The 18784-nt window shown below is 31.4% G+C and overlaps 3 protein-coding genes across 3 annotated transcripts; 2 read left to right on the top strand and 1 right to left on the bottom strand.

The window, feature by feature from the left end:
- The first annotated feature begins 616 nt into the window (after positions 1 to 616).
- Positions 617 to 2386, top strand: LOC101216333 (anthocyanidin 3-O-glucosyltransferase 2). Its single transcript, XM_004146014.3, has one exon. The coding sequence runs from the start codon at positions 762 to 764 to the stop codon at positions 2223 to 2225; it is 1464 nt and encodes a 487-aa protein (XP_004146062.2). The 5' UTR covers positions 617 to 761; the 3' UTR covers positions 2226 to 2386.
- Positions 2387 to 2734: 348 nt separating this feature from the next.
- On the top strand, positions 2735 to 4800 carry LOC101216094 (anthocyanidin 3-O-glucosyltransferase 2). Its single transcript, XM_004146013.3, has one exon. It carries the CDS (start codon positions 2964 to 2966, stop codon positions 4353 to 4355), a length of 1392 nt encoding a protein of 463 aa, XP_004146061.3. The 5' UTR covers positions 2735 to 2963; the 3' UTR covers positions 4356 to 4800.
- A 2866-nt stretch (positions 4801 to 7666) lies between these two features.
- LOC101215851 (zinc transporter 8) lies at positions 7667 to 10455 on the bottom strand. Its single transcript, XM_011655702.2, has 3 exons — positions 9667 to 10455; positions 8908 to 9057; positions 7667 to 8319 (listed from the first exon to the last, which is right to left on the bottom strand). The coding sequence occupies exons 1-3, from the start codon at positions 10312 to 10314 to the stop codon at positions 8014 to 8016; spliced, it is 1104 nt and encodes a 367-aa protein (XP_011654004.1). The 5' UTR covers positions 10315 to 10455; the 3' UTR covers positions 7667 to 8013.
- Between the last annotated feature and the right edge of the window lie 8329 nt (positions 10456 to 18784).

Raw genomic sequence — 18784 nt, 5'->3', positions numbered from 1 at the left:
ACCACAAAAAAAATTAATTTAAGTTGTATTAATTTAAATTCTATAGTCTCCTTTTAGTAATTGTTACATGTTTTTTTTGTTTTGGAATTTGAAAATTAACATATGAAAATCTTAGTATTCAAAGAACTTGCTTCACAAATGGAGTGTTCATGTTTGTTTCAAGACATCTTATTTTCACTTTTGATTTACAAAATTTCACATGTTAGAAGTATGGACAAATATTATTCAGGAAACTTTAAAATTCATTTCGCATAATCTTTTAATACTGTGCAAAAGTGTAGGATTCATACAAAATGATTCATTATTGTTAATTCTAACTAATTATTAAATATAAATACATTTTTTATACCTAATAAATCCCAACTAGTTTCTTTCTCATTAATATTTTATGATATCTTAACTATTTAATATAAATTAATATAGTTAAATATCGATATTTTAATTGTTTTTAGTAAGTAATATAATTATGTTTAGTTGAAAGGTAAATAAAAAATCAATTAATATAATAATAATAACCCTAATTTAGTTGATGTTTAGGAGTTAGTTAAATAATTAATTAACTTTATTTTGTATAAATGATTTAATTGAACATAAATATTTATTTAATTATAGGATTGAAATATCCCAAATGTTGCGAGAAATCTTTTGTTCTCAACTCTATTGAGTTAGAGAACCTAAGAAAAGTCGTTGGTTAACCTCAAAATTTCATTTTCCACAAATCAATTCTTCTATTACTTTTCTTCTATAACAAAGAAGAAAACATGAATCTAATAATGCTACAAAAATTCAAAGCATTGAGATTCACTCAAACACCTCAACTAAAAAAAAAAATGAAGATGGAGTTGATTTTCATTGCCTGGCCAGACATCGGCCATCTCTCCGCCACTCTCCATCTCGCCGACCTCCTCATCCGCCGCAACCACCGCCTCTCCGTCACCTTCTTCATCATCCCACCACCATCGCATACCATTACCTCCACCAAGCTCCACTCCCTTCTCCCCTCTTCCACAATCCCAATCATCATCCTCCCCCAAATCCCTCCTCTTCCCCATCACCCCCAGTTCATCTCTCTAATCAAAACCACAATCCAAACCCAAAAACAGAATGTTTTTCACGCCGTCGCCGACCTTATTTCCAACTCCCCCGATTCCCCCACTGTCCTCGCCGGCTTCGTTCTCGATATGTTCTGCACCCCCATGATCGATGTAGCCAACCAATTGGGGGTTCCTTCTTATCTCTTCTCCACTTCTAGCGCTGCAAATCTCTCTCTCACTCTCCATCTTCAACACCTCTACGATCGTACCCATCAATCCCTAAACCCAGATGTTCAAATCCCCATCCCCGGTTTCGTTAACCCTGTTACAGCCAAAGCAATTCCCACCGCTTATTTCGACGAAAACGCTAAATGGATACACGAAAGCGTTAGAAGATTCGGAGAAAGCAACGGCATCTTGATCAACACTTTCTCTGAATTGGAATCGAATGTTATAGAAGCGTTTGCCGATTCTTCGAGCTCCTCCACGTTTCCGCCCGTGTATGCGGTTGGGCCGATTCTGAATCTGAATAAGAACAGCTCCAGTGAAGGTTATGAGATCCTGAAATGGCTAGATGAACAACCGTTCCAATCGGTGGTATTCCTCTGCTTTGGAAGCAGGGGAAGCTTCGGTCGAGATCAAGTGAAGGAAATCGCAGAAGCTTTGGAGCGAAGTGGGTACCGATTTGTGTGGTCGTTACGGGAGCCATCATCGGAAGGGGAAATACAGAACACGGATTACATTAAAGAAGTTGTTCCAGAGGGGTTTTTGGATCGGACAGCGGGGATGGGGAGAGTGATTGGGTGGGCGCCACAGATGAAGATTCTAGAGCATCCGGCGACCGGAGGGTTTGTGTCGCACTGCGGATGGAATTCGATTCTGGAGAGCCTGTGGTTTGGAGTGCCGATTGGGGCATGGGCGATGTACGCAGAGCAGGGGTTGAATGCGGTAGAGATGGGAGTGGAGTTGGGATTGGCGGTGGAGATATCAACGGAAACCGGGCAGGGCATAGTGAGGGCGGAGAAGATAGAGAGTGGGATTAAGGAAGTGATGAAGGGGGATGGGGAGATTAGGAAAATGGTGAAGATGAAGAGCGAAGAGAGTAGAAAAAGTGTAATGGAGAATGGCTCTTCCTTTACTGCTCTTAATCGTTTCATTGAAGTCGTGATAGCCAAAGCCAAATTAAAATAATCAAATAAGTATAATCCTATAAAACATATAAGTTTGAAAAGTTTTTCTTTTTTTGGTTATAAGGTGTATATATACTTATTTATAGGGGACATTACTTTTAGTTGGATAAATAAAAGGTTAAATCTGAGTATAATAATAATTGGCACAAATTTAAAACTAAAGAGAAGCAGTGGAGCACGTAAGTATTACCCAAATATCTCAAACATCACAAAATACTGATTTCTAAAAATACGAAATTAACAATACTTATCTAGTTCTCTATAAATAAAAAAAACAGCAAAGCAATGACATCATCTACATCCCATTAAATTAGGTTTTAAGAATGATTTCTGAATTTGTCCTCTGTATACTTCACCTAGTGCTCAATATATACAATTGATTTACATTTTGAATTTGGGAATAAAGATGTAAAAACAGGAAGAGATAATTTAGATAAAGAATAGAGGTATGGGCTGATTTGACAGGTTGAGGAGGATTTCAGTTGAACAAAACATTTTAAACTTTCCTAGAAGGTACGAATTCTTGATGACATGACTTTTTGTCCATCTCACCTTTCATCATTTTCTCCTAACGCTTACAAATTTCTATGCTGTCCATCCCTTACCCTTAACCTTCAATTATAAACATATCATCAATCAAAATATAAACTTAAACCATTTTAAATAATAAAATAATAATAAGGACCTTTTTTTTTTAATTATAAAAAGCCATTAATTCAACCCATCTTCTTCCCCCAAAATGAAGAAACTGGAGCTCATCTTCATCCCCACCCCGATCATCGGCCACCTGACCTCCGCCCTCCAACTCGCCCACCTTCTCGTAACTCGACACCCTTTTCTCTCTATCACTATTTTCATCATTAAAATCCCTTTCCCCACCAGATCTGCCGATCAAATTCAATCTCTCTGTTCCTCCTATGCCAACCATCGCCTCCGATTCTTCACTCTCCCGGAGCAACCCATCCCCGGCAACACTAATAAAACCACCATCTTAAAACCCCTCGTCGAATCCCAGAAACAAAATGTCGCCGACGCCGTCGCCAATCTCATCGCCGCGCCGGATTCCCCTACACTCGCTGGCTTCGTCGTCGACATGTTCTGCATTCCAATGCTGGATGTAGCCAAACAATTTTCTGTTCCCACTTTCGTCTTCTACACTTCCAGCGCTTCCTTCCTTGCCCTTCTCTTCCATCTTCAAGAACTCTACGACTATGAATTCAATCACGACATGGACCAATTGCTCAACTCTGTAACAGAGTTTGCCCTCCCGGGTTTCAAAAATCCGATTCCGAGGAAAGTGATTTCCACCATTTTTTACGATAAGGAAACGATTGAATGGGCGCACAATCTCACTCGCAAGTTCAGAGAAGCAAGTGGGTTTTTAGTAAACACATTTTCCGAGCTCGAATCCGGTGCGATTAACTGGTTCGCCAATCAGAATCTCCCTCCGGTGTACGCCGTTGGACCTATTTTGAATGTGAAGGAAAAAAATCCCCAAATCGAACGGGATGAGATTTTGAAGTGGTTAGACGAGCAGCCACCGTCGTCGGTGGTGCTCCTCTGTTTCGGATCAATGGGAATCTTCAATGAATCTCAAACCAAAGAGATTGCAGATGCCTTAGAGCGAAGTGGAGTCCGATTCATCTGGTCCATACGGCAGGTACCACCGGAGAGTGTTCTGCCGGAAGGATTCGTGGATCGGACGAGCGGAATGGGAAAAGTGATGGGGTGGGCGCCGCAGATGGAAATATTGGAACATCCGGCGACGGGAGGGTTTGTGTCGCATTGCGGGTGGAATTCAGTGCTGGAGAGTTTGTGGAACGGTGTGGCAGTGGCGACGTGGCCGATGTATGCGGAGCAGCAGTTGAATGCGTTTCACATGGCGGTGGAGTTGGGAGTGGGGGTGGAGGTGTCCTTGGATTATAGTATGGTGGGGGCGGCGGAGGGGGAGTTGAGGGCGGATAAGATTGAGGCGGGGATACGAAAGTTGATGGAAGGTTCAGAGGAGATGAAGAAGGGGGTGATGGTTAAGAGTGAGGAAAGTAAGAAGGCAACAATGGAGGATGGATCTTCTTTCAATGATCTTAATCGTTTTATCGATCATGTGTTTCATAAAATTAATACTTGTTGATTTTAGCTGTGTGTTTCATCAAGCATGTCATCAAGAATGAATGGGAGAATATAGTATCCATGAAAACATGTTTGAAGATCAAAGAAAAAATAAAAGAGACATGCATATGCATACTAAGAAATATAACAATGTTTGATTGCTTGCAGTGTAATATGGTCACCATTTTGACAATTGGGTCGACCTATTTGGATAAATTTGTGAGCCGGACCCAATAGGTGTTAATCCAATAGGTGTTAATCCAATAGGTCAGTCCAATTCAACATTGGACTCAGACTTTAATTCAAAGAGACAGTCACAATGATTGGGTCATGAACTTGACTATTGGGTTTGGGCCTTCACTTGTAGCCCATGGTTGATCTCTACTTAAGTTGTTGTTTGCGTTTGTCACATAACTGTCTACTCGTAATAATAGAGAAAGTGTATATAAGATATCAATTTGGGTTCATCGCATAGCCTTCATAACTGTTCACCAAATATCTTTTAACTTGCTAATTTAAGTTGATCATTCCTAAAATCTATAATGCAATTAGGTTATTGGTGAAAATTGTTAGTCTCTTTAATTGAAAAATATATAAATTTTATATGATAATGTGATTAAGATTATAGGAAGGAATAAGATGTTTAATAAGTAACAAACTTGGTTTTGGAAGAATATGAAACAATAATTATGTGTAAAGTAGAGGTAGAAAAAAGAAAGAGAAGCCGTAGGAGGGAAACTCAATTTTATATAATAGAAAAGGCATGATTGATATATTCTCTTTATGTTATGAAAAATGATATATGTAGAGGTCAATGGATGTGGGTACCAAAGTCAAGCAAAAGCATTGAACACAAAGGATCATAATGGCCCCATCGCCATCTATATTGAATTTAAATCTTTGACCAAACAGACCACAAAACAAACCATGCTCATCCACATGGGGGTTTCCCAATATTAAAATTATCCTTTCAAAATATATATACTACTACAAAATTTCTCATCAATTAAAATTCTCAAAACAGAGGCTAACTAAGTTGAAAGTATATTTTTTAAAGGTTTAAAATCTTTAACTTTTAACCAACCACATGAGTAGTTTGTAAATATTTAATATTTGAAACTAATTATCAAAATCTTTGTCACAATGTAAATGGCCATATTTTAGGAACTTAGTCTTGGAAAAATAGTTTTTGAAATATAAGCTGTGTCATACTCGAATATTGGTAGAATACCAACACCATTAGTCCTTCAATTGGTTTGGTGTGATCATTTCTATGACTAAGATTTGGATTGAGAGTTGTAGTAAAATTATCCCCACAAAATTGAGGGTAAACGTGGTTGGAATTAATGGAGTTCGAGTTTGAGATGAAGTCCATTCATGAAAATTATATTTTGTTTGAAGAAAAAAGTATATTAAAAAGCAGTTTCGGTCCACCCTAACTTTAATAATTTAGTTCATCAACTTTGTATTAGAATTATTTTGTTTTTATATATTTCATTTTTGTAACGATTGAGCTTTTTAAATTTGTAACAATCATCGAAATTTTATGTTAATTTTTTTGGGTTTTTTCAAAATTATAAAAAAATTGACAAATTAATTACACTCAATCAAACAAAATTTTTTGCATAAATATTTTTCGAATGTTTTATTTTTTACCATTTTCCTTAATTTTTATTATTTTATATTGTATAGAAGGACAAACTTTCGAAAGTCTAAAATTTAAATTAATAGAATTATTAGTATAGAATTTTAACGGGAACAAACTTCTAAACTTGAAGATAAGTGAAAATTCACTTTGAGAACTAAAACGATCAAAACTTGAGCTTCATTTTTGTTGACTTGAGTTTACAATAAAATTAAAACTAAAACCTACCCTCAAAGTATAATGTTATTGTATATTATTAGCATTTTACTATTACCATTGTAAAATAATTTTTTTAGTTTGAGATATTTTAAATTTCTTTTCTACAATTCTCTAAAATTCTTTTTATTTATGTAATCAAACACCTAATTCTCTAATATTCCAATACCAAAAATTGGGATATGATTTTTAGTTGGTATTATTTCTATTTATTTAATTTTTTTAGTACGATCTTGATATGACATTCTTCAAAAAAAAACTTTATACAAAAAAAAAAATTGTTTTTGTAACTTATTATTGACTCCTATGTCCCAATCAAAGTTACTCAATTTTGTCACAATGTGAATGGCCATATTTACAATCTTACCCTTTGTTTTTAGTCTTTAGTTTTTCTTTTTCCTTAAGTCAACTTTTTTATGAAAAAGAATATTATTATTATTATTGAAGAGATGTGAACTTGAAAGTAGAAAAAATGGTGGTAATAATTTCTCTGACTAAGATTTTGATAGAGACATTTAGTAAGCTACACAATTTGAGAAAAACCGTTTCAAAAATATTATTATCAATTTATACTTGTAAAGTTTATGGAATGTATTTATTTAAAATATAAATATCAATTTAGATTCGTTTCTTAATTTTCATTTAAACACTCTATTATCCTTTATTTGAAAAGATATCATAAATTGATTTATTTAGATTTTTTTACGAAAATTTTATATGAAAATCATGTATATACATTTAATCTAAGATTTGAAGAATTTTACATACATTTTATAATTAATATGTTTGCGGGTTTAAAAATAATTGAGCACAATAAATGGTCTAAACTGATTTACAACTTAAGGAGTTTATTTGACTCAAATTCTAAATTTATACCATATAAGTTAAACAAATGTTTGGAAGAAAGTGTAAATTGATATACATAACTTAATACAATTATTAGTTTCACGATTTTAATTGATTACTCTCGTAATCCTGACCAAGGAGCGAGGAAAGGTCACTATCATTTAACAATGGTCTTTGCCTTGAAAGTATTTAATCAATGTGGCCTTTGATGGTTTCTTTGTCTTGGAATTTTATTTGATTGTCTTGTAAGTTTTACGGTATATTACGTTTTTATCCTTGAGTTTTTGTATTTTCTTTCTCAGTCTCTAAGTTTGAAGTATTATACTTTTAATCCTAATGTTCTCCAAGTAGAATACTAACATCTAATAATTAATTTTGAATACCTAATCAATTTTAAAATGATATAAAAATTAGGGAACTAAGTATAAATTCTAAGAAATAAAAGAACTATAGAATGAACCAACTTGGATGATAATTAATATTTTAGTTTTAACCTAACAAAAGATATTTACACAAAACACAGAGTTCTAAAACAGATGATAAGAGACCAACCATTGGAACAATAATATTGAAAACCATACATAACATTTGTTGAATAATTAATTCACACACTACTTCCAAAATCATTAAAATCCCAAATTCCTTTTCTTTTACATTAATTAAATTTTTCTAAACTAAACAAAATAGGGTGGAATCCCTCTAACATTATAGTATTAAAAAATCCACAAGTGCAAAACATTTATCACCAAATAAACTTGAAGAGGTGAGAGGTACAATCTCCCCTCTATACAATTATAGTATTAAAAAATCCACAAGTGCAAAACATTTATCACCAAATAAACTATACACAATTTAACATATCACGTAACTTGAAAATAACTCAACTAATTGAGATATTGGTGTGAATATATATTTTCAAACATAAAAAAAAAAGGAAGAAGAAGAAAGAAAAAGGAATTTTGTGTGGATATTTCTATGCCCAAATGGCAAGTAAAGACATCAAGGCAGCTCCAAGAATAAGGGAAACATTGGCAAGAAGTTGAAGCTTTCCATTGCTTTGCATTCTAGGGTTCATGAAATCCGCAGCAAGAAGATCAACAAGAGCCATATAGATTAAGATACCAGAAGATGCTGCATTTAAAATTCCTTCAACAATAAGTGCTTTTGGGCTGTCTTCATCATAAGTTTTGGTTACTGCAATTCCTATTGCTATACCAATTGGCGTTGTCAAACAGAAGAAAAGCCCCATTAGTATTGTTGCCCTGTTTTTGAACTTTGCCTGCACATTTCAAAATAACATTTAAATTTAATAAACTACCTTAAAATATTTATCTGTATTGTAAGACTCAAATTATAGAAAACATGCAAATTATAGACAACAGTGAGAAGAAGTAAAAAGATGTGTTTAAATAGTAAGTAACTTCCTTTTTGAAGAATATAAAAAATAATAATTATGTGTGAAATACGAGGTAGAAAAAGGAAGTTCAAACCGAAAAAGGCAACTCAATTTAATATATGCTATAATTTCATAGATAAGTATGGTATGATTGATTGCCTTTTTTTGTTCTTCTTCTTATTTTTTAAAATTTGAAAAGGAGGAGAAACTTTTTGGTTGAAGTTTGAGCAGAAATATTTGAAAATAAATAGGTCAACTTTTGTGGGCAACAAAGTCAATGAATGCAGAGAAAAGAGGAAGGACCCAGAAATTGAATTAGAAATGGACAAACCCATCATATCATACAATCCCCATCCAGTTTATGGGTTACAAATTATTAAAAGAAAAAGAAATGTAAGTAGAAAACATTGGAAAGTTAGAAAATAAAGAAAGAGAGAAGGGAAAAGGGGAGAGTTGGAAGAGAAGTAGTACCTGAGCAATGCAACCTCCAAGGCCCATCCCTTCAAATAACTGATGAAAAGTGATGGCGGCGACAAGAGGTCTTATTGTTTCTGGAGATTCAGAGACACCCAAACCTATTCCTATAATTACCGAATGTACCACTATCCCAAGCTCCAATACCTAAATACCCATAAACACATCAACACACATTAACCAAACTATTTCTATCTTTATTTAATTAAACCTCCTCCATCCTTTTCATTTCAATTCTAATTATCATTTAATAATCCACCACTTACTTCAATTCAACATTTTCTATTTTTCTTTTTATAATATTGTTTAAACCTTTTTTTTCTTTTTCTTTTTTACTTTCATTAGGATGTTTTCAAAAATCTTCATTTTTATTATTGTTATAGAAAAGTCCCATCCATCCACGTAAATCAAAATAGATATTTTCATTATTGTTGGACCCACCTCATAACAAGTTTACTTGAAATTTGTCATTTATTTAAGAAAAATGTGTATATACTTCCAAGGTTGAAAGTTTGTGCACAAACTATCATAAAATTTGATAAGAGAAAATCAACAAAAGGTTTGAGGTAAACAAACTAATAGTAAGGATTGAATTTAAGATGGATTGAAATGAAATTTTAAATTGAAAGACAGGTGTGGAATTGTGATGAAGAAGAACAAAAGAGCGAAAAACCAATCAGAATTAGTAAGAAGTAAAGGAGGAAATAAATAATAATGAAGTTTTAAAAGAATGAGACATCAGTTTCGAAAAGTTACCTGAGAAATGACACGATGGCGGAGAATCTCCGTCGATGAGCCACCCACATCGGCTGAGCCATGAGCATGACCATGAGTGCCATGAGTATGAACATGAACATGACCATCATGAGCGCCACAGCCGCCGCCGCGCATCTCATCATCACCATTCAACTCCGGCTGAGCTTTATTAAGATGAATCCGAGTATAATAAGAACTCGCACCCGCATCCACCATCAAAGTACCAATAGCCGCAACCATAGCCACTAAACCAGTGAACGGAAACTTCCCCCACGGATGCTCGTTCAATTTGGAGGAGGTAAGATTCCCATAAGCATCGGGAAGAACATGAATAAATCCAGTAGCTAATATAACTCCAGCAGCAAAAGCTTTAATGATAAAGAAAATATCCTTCTCCGGACTTAAGGCCGGAATCAGCTTCCCTAACAAAGGAATCACCACTCCAATAATTCCAGCGACAAGAATGGTAGCTATGGCAACGACCTTGTATTTGAGAGCTAAAGTTTCATCTCGTTTACCGTCATCTTCGGAATCCTCGGGACACTGGCAATCGGGTGCAGCGAGGACGGAAGGAATGAGAAGAAGAAATAATAAGAAGAAGAGAGAAAGAAGAGAAGGAGGGTTGAAATGGGGCATTGGCATTGGCATTGAGATGGGGGAGATTGAACAGAATGATTAGGGCTTATTGAAGGAGGAGGGGGGAAAAACAGAGTATACGAAAATAGAGGAAGGGATTTATAGGAAGTGAAAGAAGAGAAGAAGGAAAGAAAAAAGGAATATTAAATGTTAGAGTTAAGAAATAATGAAATGAATTAAGAAGTAAAGAAAAGAATGGCGAAAAAATGTCGACATGAAAAGAAAAGAATGGGGGGAAGTGAGGAAAGACTTGAAATTTTTGGTTGAAGTCAACTTCAAATGTCGACACTTTTTTGTAATTATTTGCTTATTTGCCCCTTTCTGTTTTTAATTGGAATTTCCGCTCTTTTCTCATTTTCTTTTTTTTTTTATATACTCTTTCTATATTTTAAATTTATCATTTCTCTTCCTTCACTTCTCTCTATTTAACTTTAAACTAACAATGTATTTCTTGCCTTCATTTTAACCTTTCTTTTTTCTTTTTTCTTTTTTCTTAAATCTTATCCGACTAATAATTAGATACAATTTAGTCTATGTTTTTTTTTTTTTTAGTTTTTTATTTCCCATTCTTTTATTCTAAATTCTAAATTTTATCATTTCTCTTCCTTCAATTCTATATTTATTATTTTACTTTTAACCAACAATCTATTTTGCTGCCTTCATTTTAAGAGATTTTTTCTTAGGCCCAATAAATAGTAGTTAATTGACATCCCGTAAAAAATCATTTAGATTTGGTATAATGATGGTTTAAATTTGGATACCACAATCTTGAATTAAATAACCGTTTAAGAAAAAAATAAAAGAAAATTGTAGAAGAAAAATACGAACCTGAAATATTAAAAAATAATAATGATCAGTTTCGTCATTTTTTCATTTTGTTATACGAGTGGTAAATATTTGATCAGATAGTTATATTTATGAAAATTAACTTAATTTTAATCACTGTTATTTTACTTTAGTTCATGCTTCTCTTATGTAGAGATATATTAAAAAAATATTTTTTTTCTTTTTTCTTTAAAAAACATTAATTGTCACGTGACTATGACAGTTTATCGTTGGATCAGGTTGTATAATAAATGAGAACATCTGGTCGTATCCAAGTTTTTTTCATTTTATTGTAGTTAAAAGGTTGCTAAGAGTAGAGAAATTTTTCAGAGTTTTAAAATGAAAATAAGACTAAGAATAGTTTAATGACGACTTAAAACTACGTGGTAAACGAGTGTGATGATCTATAAGGCGTAATTTTATATATGGATAATTATACAATTTCTACTCTAATTTATTTTATTTAGAAAAGATATATATATTTATGAAATTAGCTTAGAGGTGGTATTGTATTTTTAAAACAAATGGAAAAGTTCAATGTTATTTGTTTAAGTTAGTCAATCAATACTTTAAGTTCGTAATGCTCATTTCTATTTTTGTTTTTAACTTTGAATTGATTAACTTAAATTAATTGTGATGGGAAATTCCAATTATTTTTCACTTTTGATAAAGAAAAAAAATCAATAAAAACAGTATTAATTAATTTGATTATATTTTTTAGATTAGATAATTAATACAAAGTAATATAAATGCCTAAAAATATGCATAACAAACATGTCAAAAAAAAAAAAAAACCATTCATGGTATTCATCTAATAAATTTGAAAAGAAGAAGAAAAAAAAGTCTAAATTGCATATCAAATAGATCAATTTTATCGATACAAATCTTATATTGATATGATATTATCTATTTCAAATATAAACTTTTACGACTTGTTATTTATATAGTTACGTGAAATTTAGACCACATTTGTAACGTAGGTTAGAGTGAAGAAAGAAAATAACGTTAAAGTGAGATAAAATATATTGGTGAGAAGTTGGGATAATAAAGAAATTAGGGGGAGAAATGATTAAAGTAACCAAATATTATAAAATTTGAAATAAAATAATGAAGATAACGAAGGTGCAAATCTTGAAATTTGTAAGAACAATATATATTTAATGGGATGAGATCAAGATGTTTGGATACAAAATAGAATATAATATTAACTCTATAAACTTATGTGTATGTAATTATTGTTCTTTTTTCTTTTTAAAGCAAAGGATTCTAACTGCAAGATTAAGGGATGTTTAAAAAATATAGCAGATTCTCTGACCGGTAAAAGAATAATTTCGAAAATCGAAAAAGTCTACCTGCATGTAATAAAAAAAATACAAAAAATGTCTTTATTAACAAACGATTAATTTGACCACATGTGTGTGTAATTTTTATTCTAATTAAACAACCACGATATGTGATCGGGTAGGAAATGATACACGATCGCGTACCAAATCTAAACGATCTTGGTTTAAGATTGTGTACCAATATATTTTATATTTGGTACATGATCTTGTACTAATATTATTTATATTTGAGTACACACGAATTTAATCGATCCTAAATCTAACCGATCGTGTACCAATATCACAACTATTCTTTTCAAGATCGTGTATCAAATATAAATCTTGTTAATTCTTTTATATTTGGTACACGGTCTTGTATTTGGTGTACCAAAAGCTAAATGATCGTAAACCTAGATTCTTTTATATTTGTTGCGTGATCTTTTACCAATATCGTTTAGATTCTAGATACAAAATAGAATATCTAAAATATCTTTTAGATCTTGTACCAAATCTAAACTTGGTACAAGATCGTGTATTCAAACCTAAAAGATTTTATACCAATATCATTTAGTTTTGGATATATAATCTTATACCAATATCTGTAACTATTTTTGTTCAAGATCGTGTACCAAAATCTTTTATATTTGTTACAATATCTTAGAAGTAATTAGAAATCATAAATATTTGAGTGTTTTTGTTATATTATAAAATTAACCTCAAAATTATTTATTAAACCAAATCTTTAGAATTAGTTCATTCAAAATTTGTAAACGCCTACTTGCATTATTTTTCTCTCCTAAATTTTATTAAGTTATTTGATAATTCTCTTACTTTTGCTTGAAGATCAAATTTAATTTGTTTTAGAAGTTTGACGACGAACTTTAGACATAGAGGAAAGTATAATCTTGTTATCTTTTGTATCACTAGAAAAAGATATTTTAAGTTACAAAATTTGTTTAATTAAATTAATGGAGTCTTTAAACTAATATTTTAATTAAAACGATAAACATTTATAAATAAGTATTTAGAAAATTAATTTTCACTTAACTTTTCTAACATTAATTTAAAAATGGACCCAAATAGATTTGTAAGTACCAAAAGTAATATGGTGCAATTTGCTTTAAATATGTTGATGAAAAATTGCTCACTTTAATGTGAGACGTAAGCATCTATTTGATTCTATAAATGAAGAACATATACAAGTGAAAATTGTATTTGTGGGTTACTAATTTGATTTTTCTTTTCATCTTCATTTTGAATTAATTATAATTTATGAGTACAGTAGATATTAAATGGATTTGAACTCTAAATGTGTTGCTAACTAGTTTGAGTTATTCTTATTTAATGGCTTTATTTAAAGAAAAGAAAAGTCTTTTAGTTTGACATTATTAAATATGTACACGTATAAATGCATTCATAGGGTAATCCTTTCAATTTCATATTATTATTTCTTTTAGATCAAAGTTTCAACACTTCTCTTATCACCAAAATTTCAACTCTATTCATTCAACTCATGCCTTCAATTTGTAGTGTGTATGTATACATACCTATATATTGACTTTATAATACAAATGAAATTAGTATATATTGAAGATATTGTATAGCTTTTAATGCCAAGCACATAACATATAACAAATAGTTATAATTAATATTACTTTCTTCAAAATATATAAATAAAAGAAACTTCATATGATAGGAATGTTAAATTATTAGATGAATAATCTTAAGCTAATCATCTTTTTCTTTTGGTAAGGTTACACTAATAATTTGGGTTTGAAGTATATTATTTGAGTAATTCTTTTAATGATAACATTATCAAGAATATTCATAAATAAAGCAAAATCAATGTATTCCATTGATAGATAAAGATAGACATTGGTAGATGTTAATTAATTTTTATCATTGTCTTTATAGTTGTTGGACAATAAAATTTTGTTATATTTGTAAATAATTTAATTTATTTTTCTATATTTGAAAACTTCATCTTTTATTTTGTATCAATTTATGGTATATTTGGATTACATTTTCAAGTATTTAATTTAGAAAATAAGTTATTATGAAAAAAAAAACTAAAGTGGGGTCACTCAAAATAGATTTCAAGTTTATTTTAAACAATTTAAAAGCTTAAACAAAAATGAGTTCCTTTAAAAATATGTTTTTTGTTAATTCAATCCAAACTGACACTCAGGTTTTAGAAAATGCATTATTAAAAATATAAAGGGCGAGTCTTGAAGACTAAATAAAAATTAATTTAAAAAATATATTATTTGAACTGGAGCAGGTACAATAGGGACATCGTACATATAGTAAATGTTCTCCACGTACTCCTTATTATCATTGCGTATATTTAGGACCTGTTGTGGATCATCTGCAACATCTTGAAGTCTATTATTGTTCGATCTCGGATTAAATATTAAAATGAATTAGAAAACATTGGAATTAAATTTATATTAAAATAATTATACAATATTTAAATGTGTACCAAATGATCCATAGTAGCTTCTGATCAGGTGATATAAAGCCTGCTAATGTTTTTGTACCAATGAATGTATTTTGGAGTTACATCCATAAGAAATTGCCTTAATTGGAGGTCTCGCAACAATAAACCTTGTGCGATTTAGCTATCACATCACTAAATGAGCAACTCTATCTGACCATTCATTAGTCCTTAGGTCAATGTCGTGCAAAAATGGTTTAGTATTACAGCCACATGGAACACCTTATTAAATACCGAACTATCTAAGTGTTCTGTGAGGTTGATGTCACTCACCAATGTAGAAACATATGAAAATGACTAACTGTCTGCCATATGTTGTGACCGTTTGTACAGAAACGTGGCAAATTATCTATGACAACTTTGTACGACTCCCAGATAATCTGAAACACAATATATTGTATGAAACAAATAATATATAACTTAAAATTCAAGTTTAGCACGACGTACCTAATCAGGTTGAAGAAGATCAAACATATACCTATATTGAGAGACTAACATGTGTAGTCGACCTAGTCACACAAAATTAATCTCTCCATCTGTATTGTTCAACTAATATTTTAGATTTTAAATGTATTACATATTAAAAGTTGTTGATTTAAATTAAATTGAAATAACATACCTTGAACCATAAGGTCGACCGTGTAATTGATGGGCATTGACATATAGAAGTTGTAAAGCCACTATTGAGAATCGTTTCCAATCCCATATTTAGATAAGGTATTGTAACATAGACTAGACAACCCCAAGTTCTAAGATAAGACAAGTTAGGTGTTTTATTCTTAAGGATTTCATATGGTGAAGTTTTAGTGTTTGATTTAGGAATCCTATTAAGGACATAATTAACAGGTTTAAATATTTCACTCCAACAAGATGGTGCTACTCTTGATTCAAGCAAGATAACAACTACTAACTCAATTAGAGTTCTATCCTCACTTTCTGTTTTTCCATTCATTTCAGGAGAATAAGGTGCAGTTGATTAATGTATTATTCTTTTTGAGTTATAAAACTCATTGAAGGAAACTGAATCATATTCAGTTACTCTATCACTATGAAGTCTCTTAATTCTTTTGTTAAATCAATTCTCTATTTCAGTTACATACATCTTGAACATGTCAAATGCATCACCTTTATTTTTAAGTAGGTAAATAAAAGTGTAGTCAGAAAAGTCATCTATAAAGTTTATTACATACCTTTTACTGCTCCTAGTCAATGTGTCATCAAATTCACATAAGTAAGAACGGATTCATTCTAAAGGCTTTGTTACTCTAGTTACAAACTTATGCGAGGTTTTTGTTATCTTAGCTTGACTACAACATGCACATTTCTAAAATTCATGCAAAGATAATTTAGGTATAAGATTTAATGTGCTCATGTTGTTAATTAGTCTTTTATTAACATGACAGAGTCTAGTATGTCAAACATTAAAATTAGACAACATGTAAGCAGAAGATAGATTCTTATTAATTTCCAAATTCAACTTAAACATGCCATCAATAGCATAACTCTTTTCCACAAATACATTATTTTTTGTTAAGGTGAACAAGTCTAATCTTATGGTTTGTGTGAAGCCAGCCTTGTAGAGGAGATATTCAAAGACCAAATTCTTTCGAATTTGAGGAGTACGCAAAACTTCCTTCAGAACAAGCATCTTGTCATGTATAAATTTCAGTTCTACTTCTCCAACACCAGCCACATTTGGTTGTGTGATGATCTTCTAGAAAGATATTCTTATCCTTAATCCCATTATATTTTCTAAACAGACTAAGGTCATGACAGACATGGCAAGATGCACCAGTGTCTAGCCACCAACCATCAGACCCCCAATAACATTAACTTTAGAAATCATAGCGCTACTGCATCTTCTTCTATTAGGTTTGCTTGCGAAGCAGGATGATTCTCATTTCTACATTTTCTACCTAAGTGTTCAAACTTATTACAATTATAACAAACAATTTGTACCATACTTCCGGACTGGGAGTTGTTCTGTTTGTTGGATCCACGTTTCATCTTTCCTTTCGGCTTTAGATCCGGTTTAGGACTGCAGTAGGCTTCTTTCTGGGTATCGTGTTCACCTCCTCCCTTTGATCATGTTTTCTCGTCTCTTCCTCTATCCTTAGTCTTGTTATAAGACTTTCTAGCGAGAACTCCTTGGTTTTGTGCCTTAGAGCGTTCTTGAAATCTTTCTAGAAGAGGCAATTTATCAATAATAACCGCAACTTGAAATTGATCGTCTAGTGTCATACCTTCGCTAATAATTTAATGTGTTATCTTTTGGATTTCATGCGATTGAGCCTCCACAGATCTATCATCAGTCATTTGGAATCGCACGTATCATCTCATTGCATACTTTTTTTATCTTGCTTCCTTAGTATCATAGTTCTTGTGTAACGCGTCCCACACTTCTATCACAGTAGACATTGTACTCTAATAGTCATACAACTCATCAGTAAGCCCATTAAGAATTAAATTCTTACATATAAAATCAGTTTTTGCCCATGCAGATAGATCCTTGATTTGTTCCTCAGTTGCATTTGTCTCTGGAATAGTTGGTTTCTCGATGGCACAAGCGGGCAACCTTCTTCAACATGAGCAAAAGTAGCATTTTTTGTTTTCACATTTTGAAGTGTGCTCCCTCAAATCGAAAAGGTCGGTTGGATTGAAATGGTTCGTCCATAATTGCATATCGATGTGTCTTAAACTTGTTATTGCACTTATTTCTTGTATTTCACGTACGGGATTGTTCCTCTCGTGGTTAGTTTGCCAAAAATTCTCACGTACTGATTAGATCGATAAAAAATGTCTGGTTAAACAAAGCTGCAAAATAGAAAACATATTAGTAGATGGCTGAGTCGCAGATCACACTCTCTTTAAGACGTTTTGCGACTCTACTTTCCTTATGGAAACAATATGATAGCACATCGTCTCCAGGATAAAACAACCTCTCGATCTTGAATTGATTTTGCACCGAAATCAATTGGAAATTACAATCACTCACACACACACGGTATTGCTCGGGAAACAAGAAAGATTTTAGAGTGATTTTCAAATTTCTTATTTCTTTCTTTCTTTCTTTATATATTGTATTGAATTATTTTATATTATATTTTTTTGATATCCATGTTTCGACTGTGACTCATTTTTAAAACAATGTATTTGTTGGCTTAATTTTAACCATTTTCTTTATAAAAAAATTATTAAGACAATAATTAGGTGGAATTTAGAGATATATTAAAAATATATTCTTTTTCTTTTTTAAAAATTTATTCACCATGTGACTGTGACTTTATTATTGGGTTCAGTATAAGGTTGTATACTAAATGAGAACATATGGTTGTATCCCAAAAAAAAAATTCCATTTCATTGTAGCTAAAACGTTGCCTAAGGGTGATAAATTCTTTAGAGTTTTAAAATGAAAATGAGACTAAGAATAGTTTGATGGCGACTTAAAGCTATGTGGTAAAGGATATGATGATCTATAAGAACTAATTCTATTTATCGATAATTGTACAACTTTTACTTTAATTTATTTTACTTTAAAATATATATATATATATATTTATGAAATTAGATTAGAGGTGGTATTTTATCTTTTAAAAATAAATGATTATTTTTTTAAAAAAATGGAAACTTTCAATGTTATTTGTTCAAGTTAGTCAATTCATCCTTTTAGTTCATACTATTTTTGTTTTAACTTCACTTAATTAACTTAAATTAATTTTGATGGGAAATTTTCAATTATTTATAAATTTTGATAAAAAAAATTAGTTAAGATTATAGAATAATTATAATTGATGATAATTTTAGAAAGAATAATTAAGTATATACTAATATTTAAAAA

This window comes from Cucumis sativus, chromosome 4, assembly GCF_000004075.3.
Source record: "Cucumis sativus cultivar 9930 chromosome 4, Cucumber_9930_V3, whole genome shotgun sequence".
Lineage (NCBI taxonomy): Eukaryota > Viridiplantae > Streptophyta > Magnoliopsida > Cucurbitales > Cucurbitaceae > Cucumis > Cucumis sativus.
This window is presented reverse-complemented; position numbering and strand designations above follow the sequence as displayed.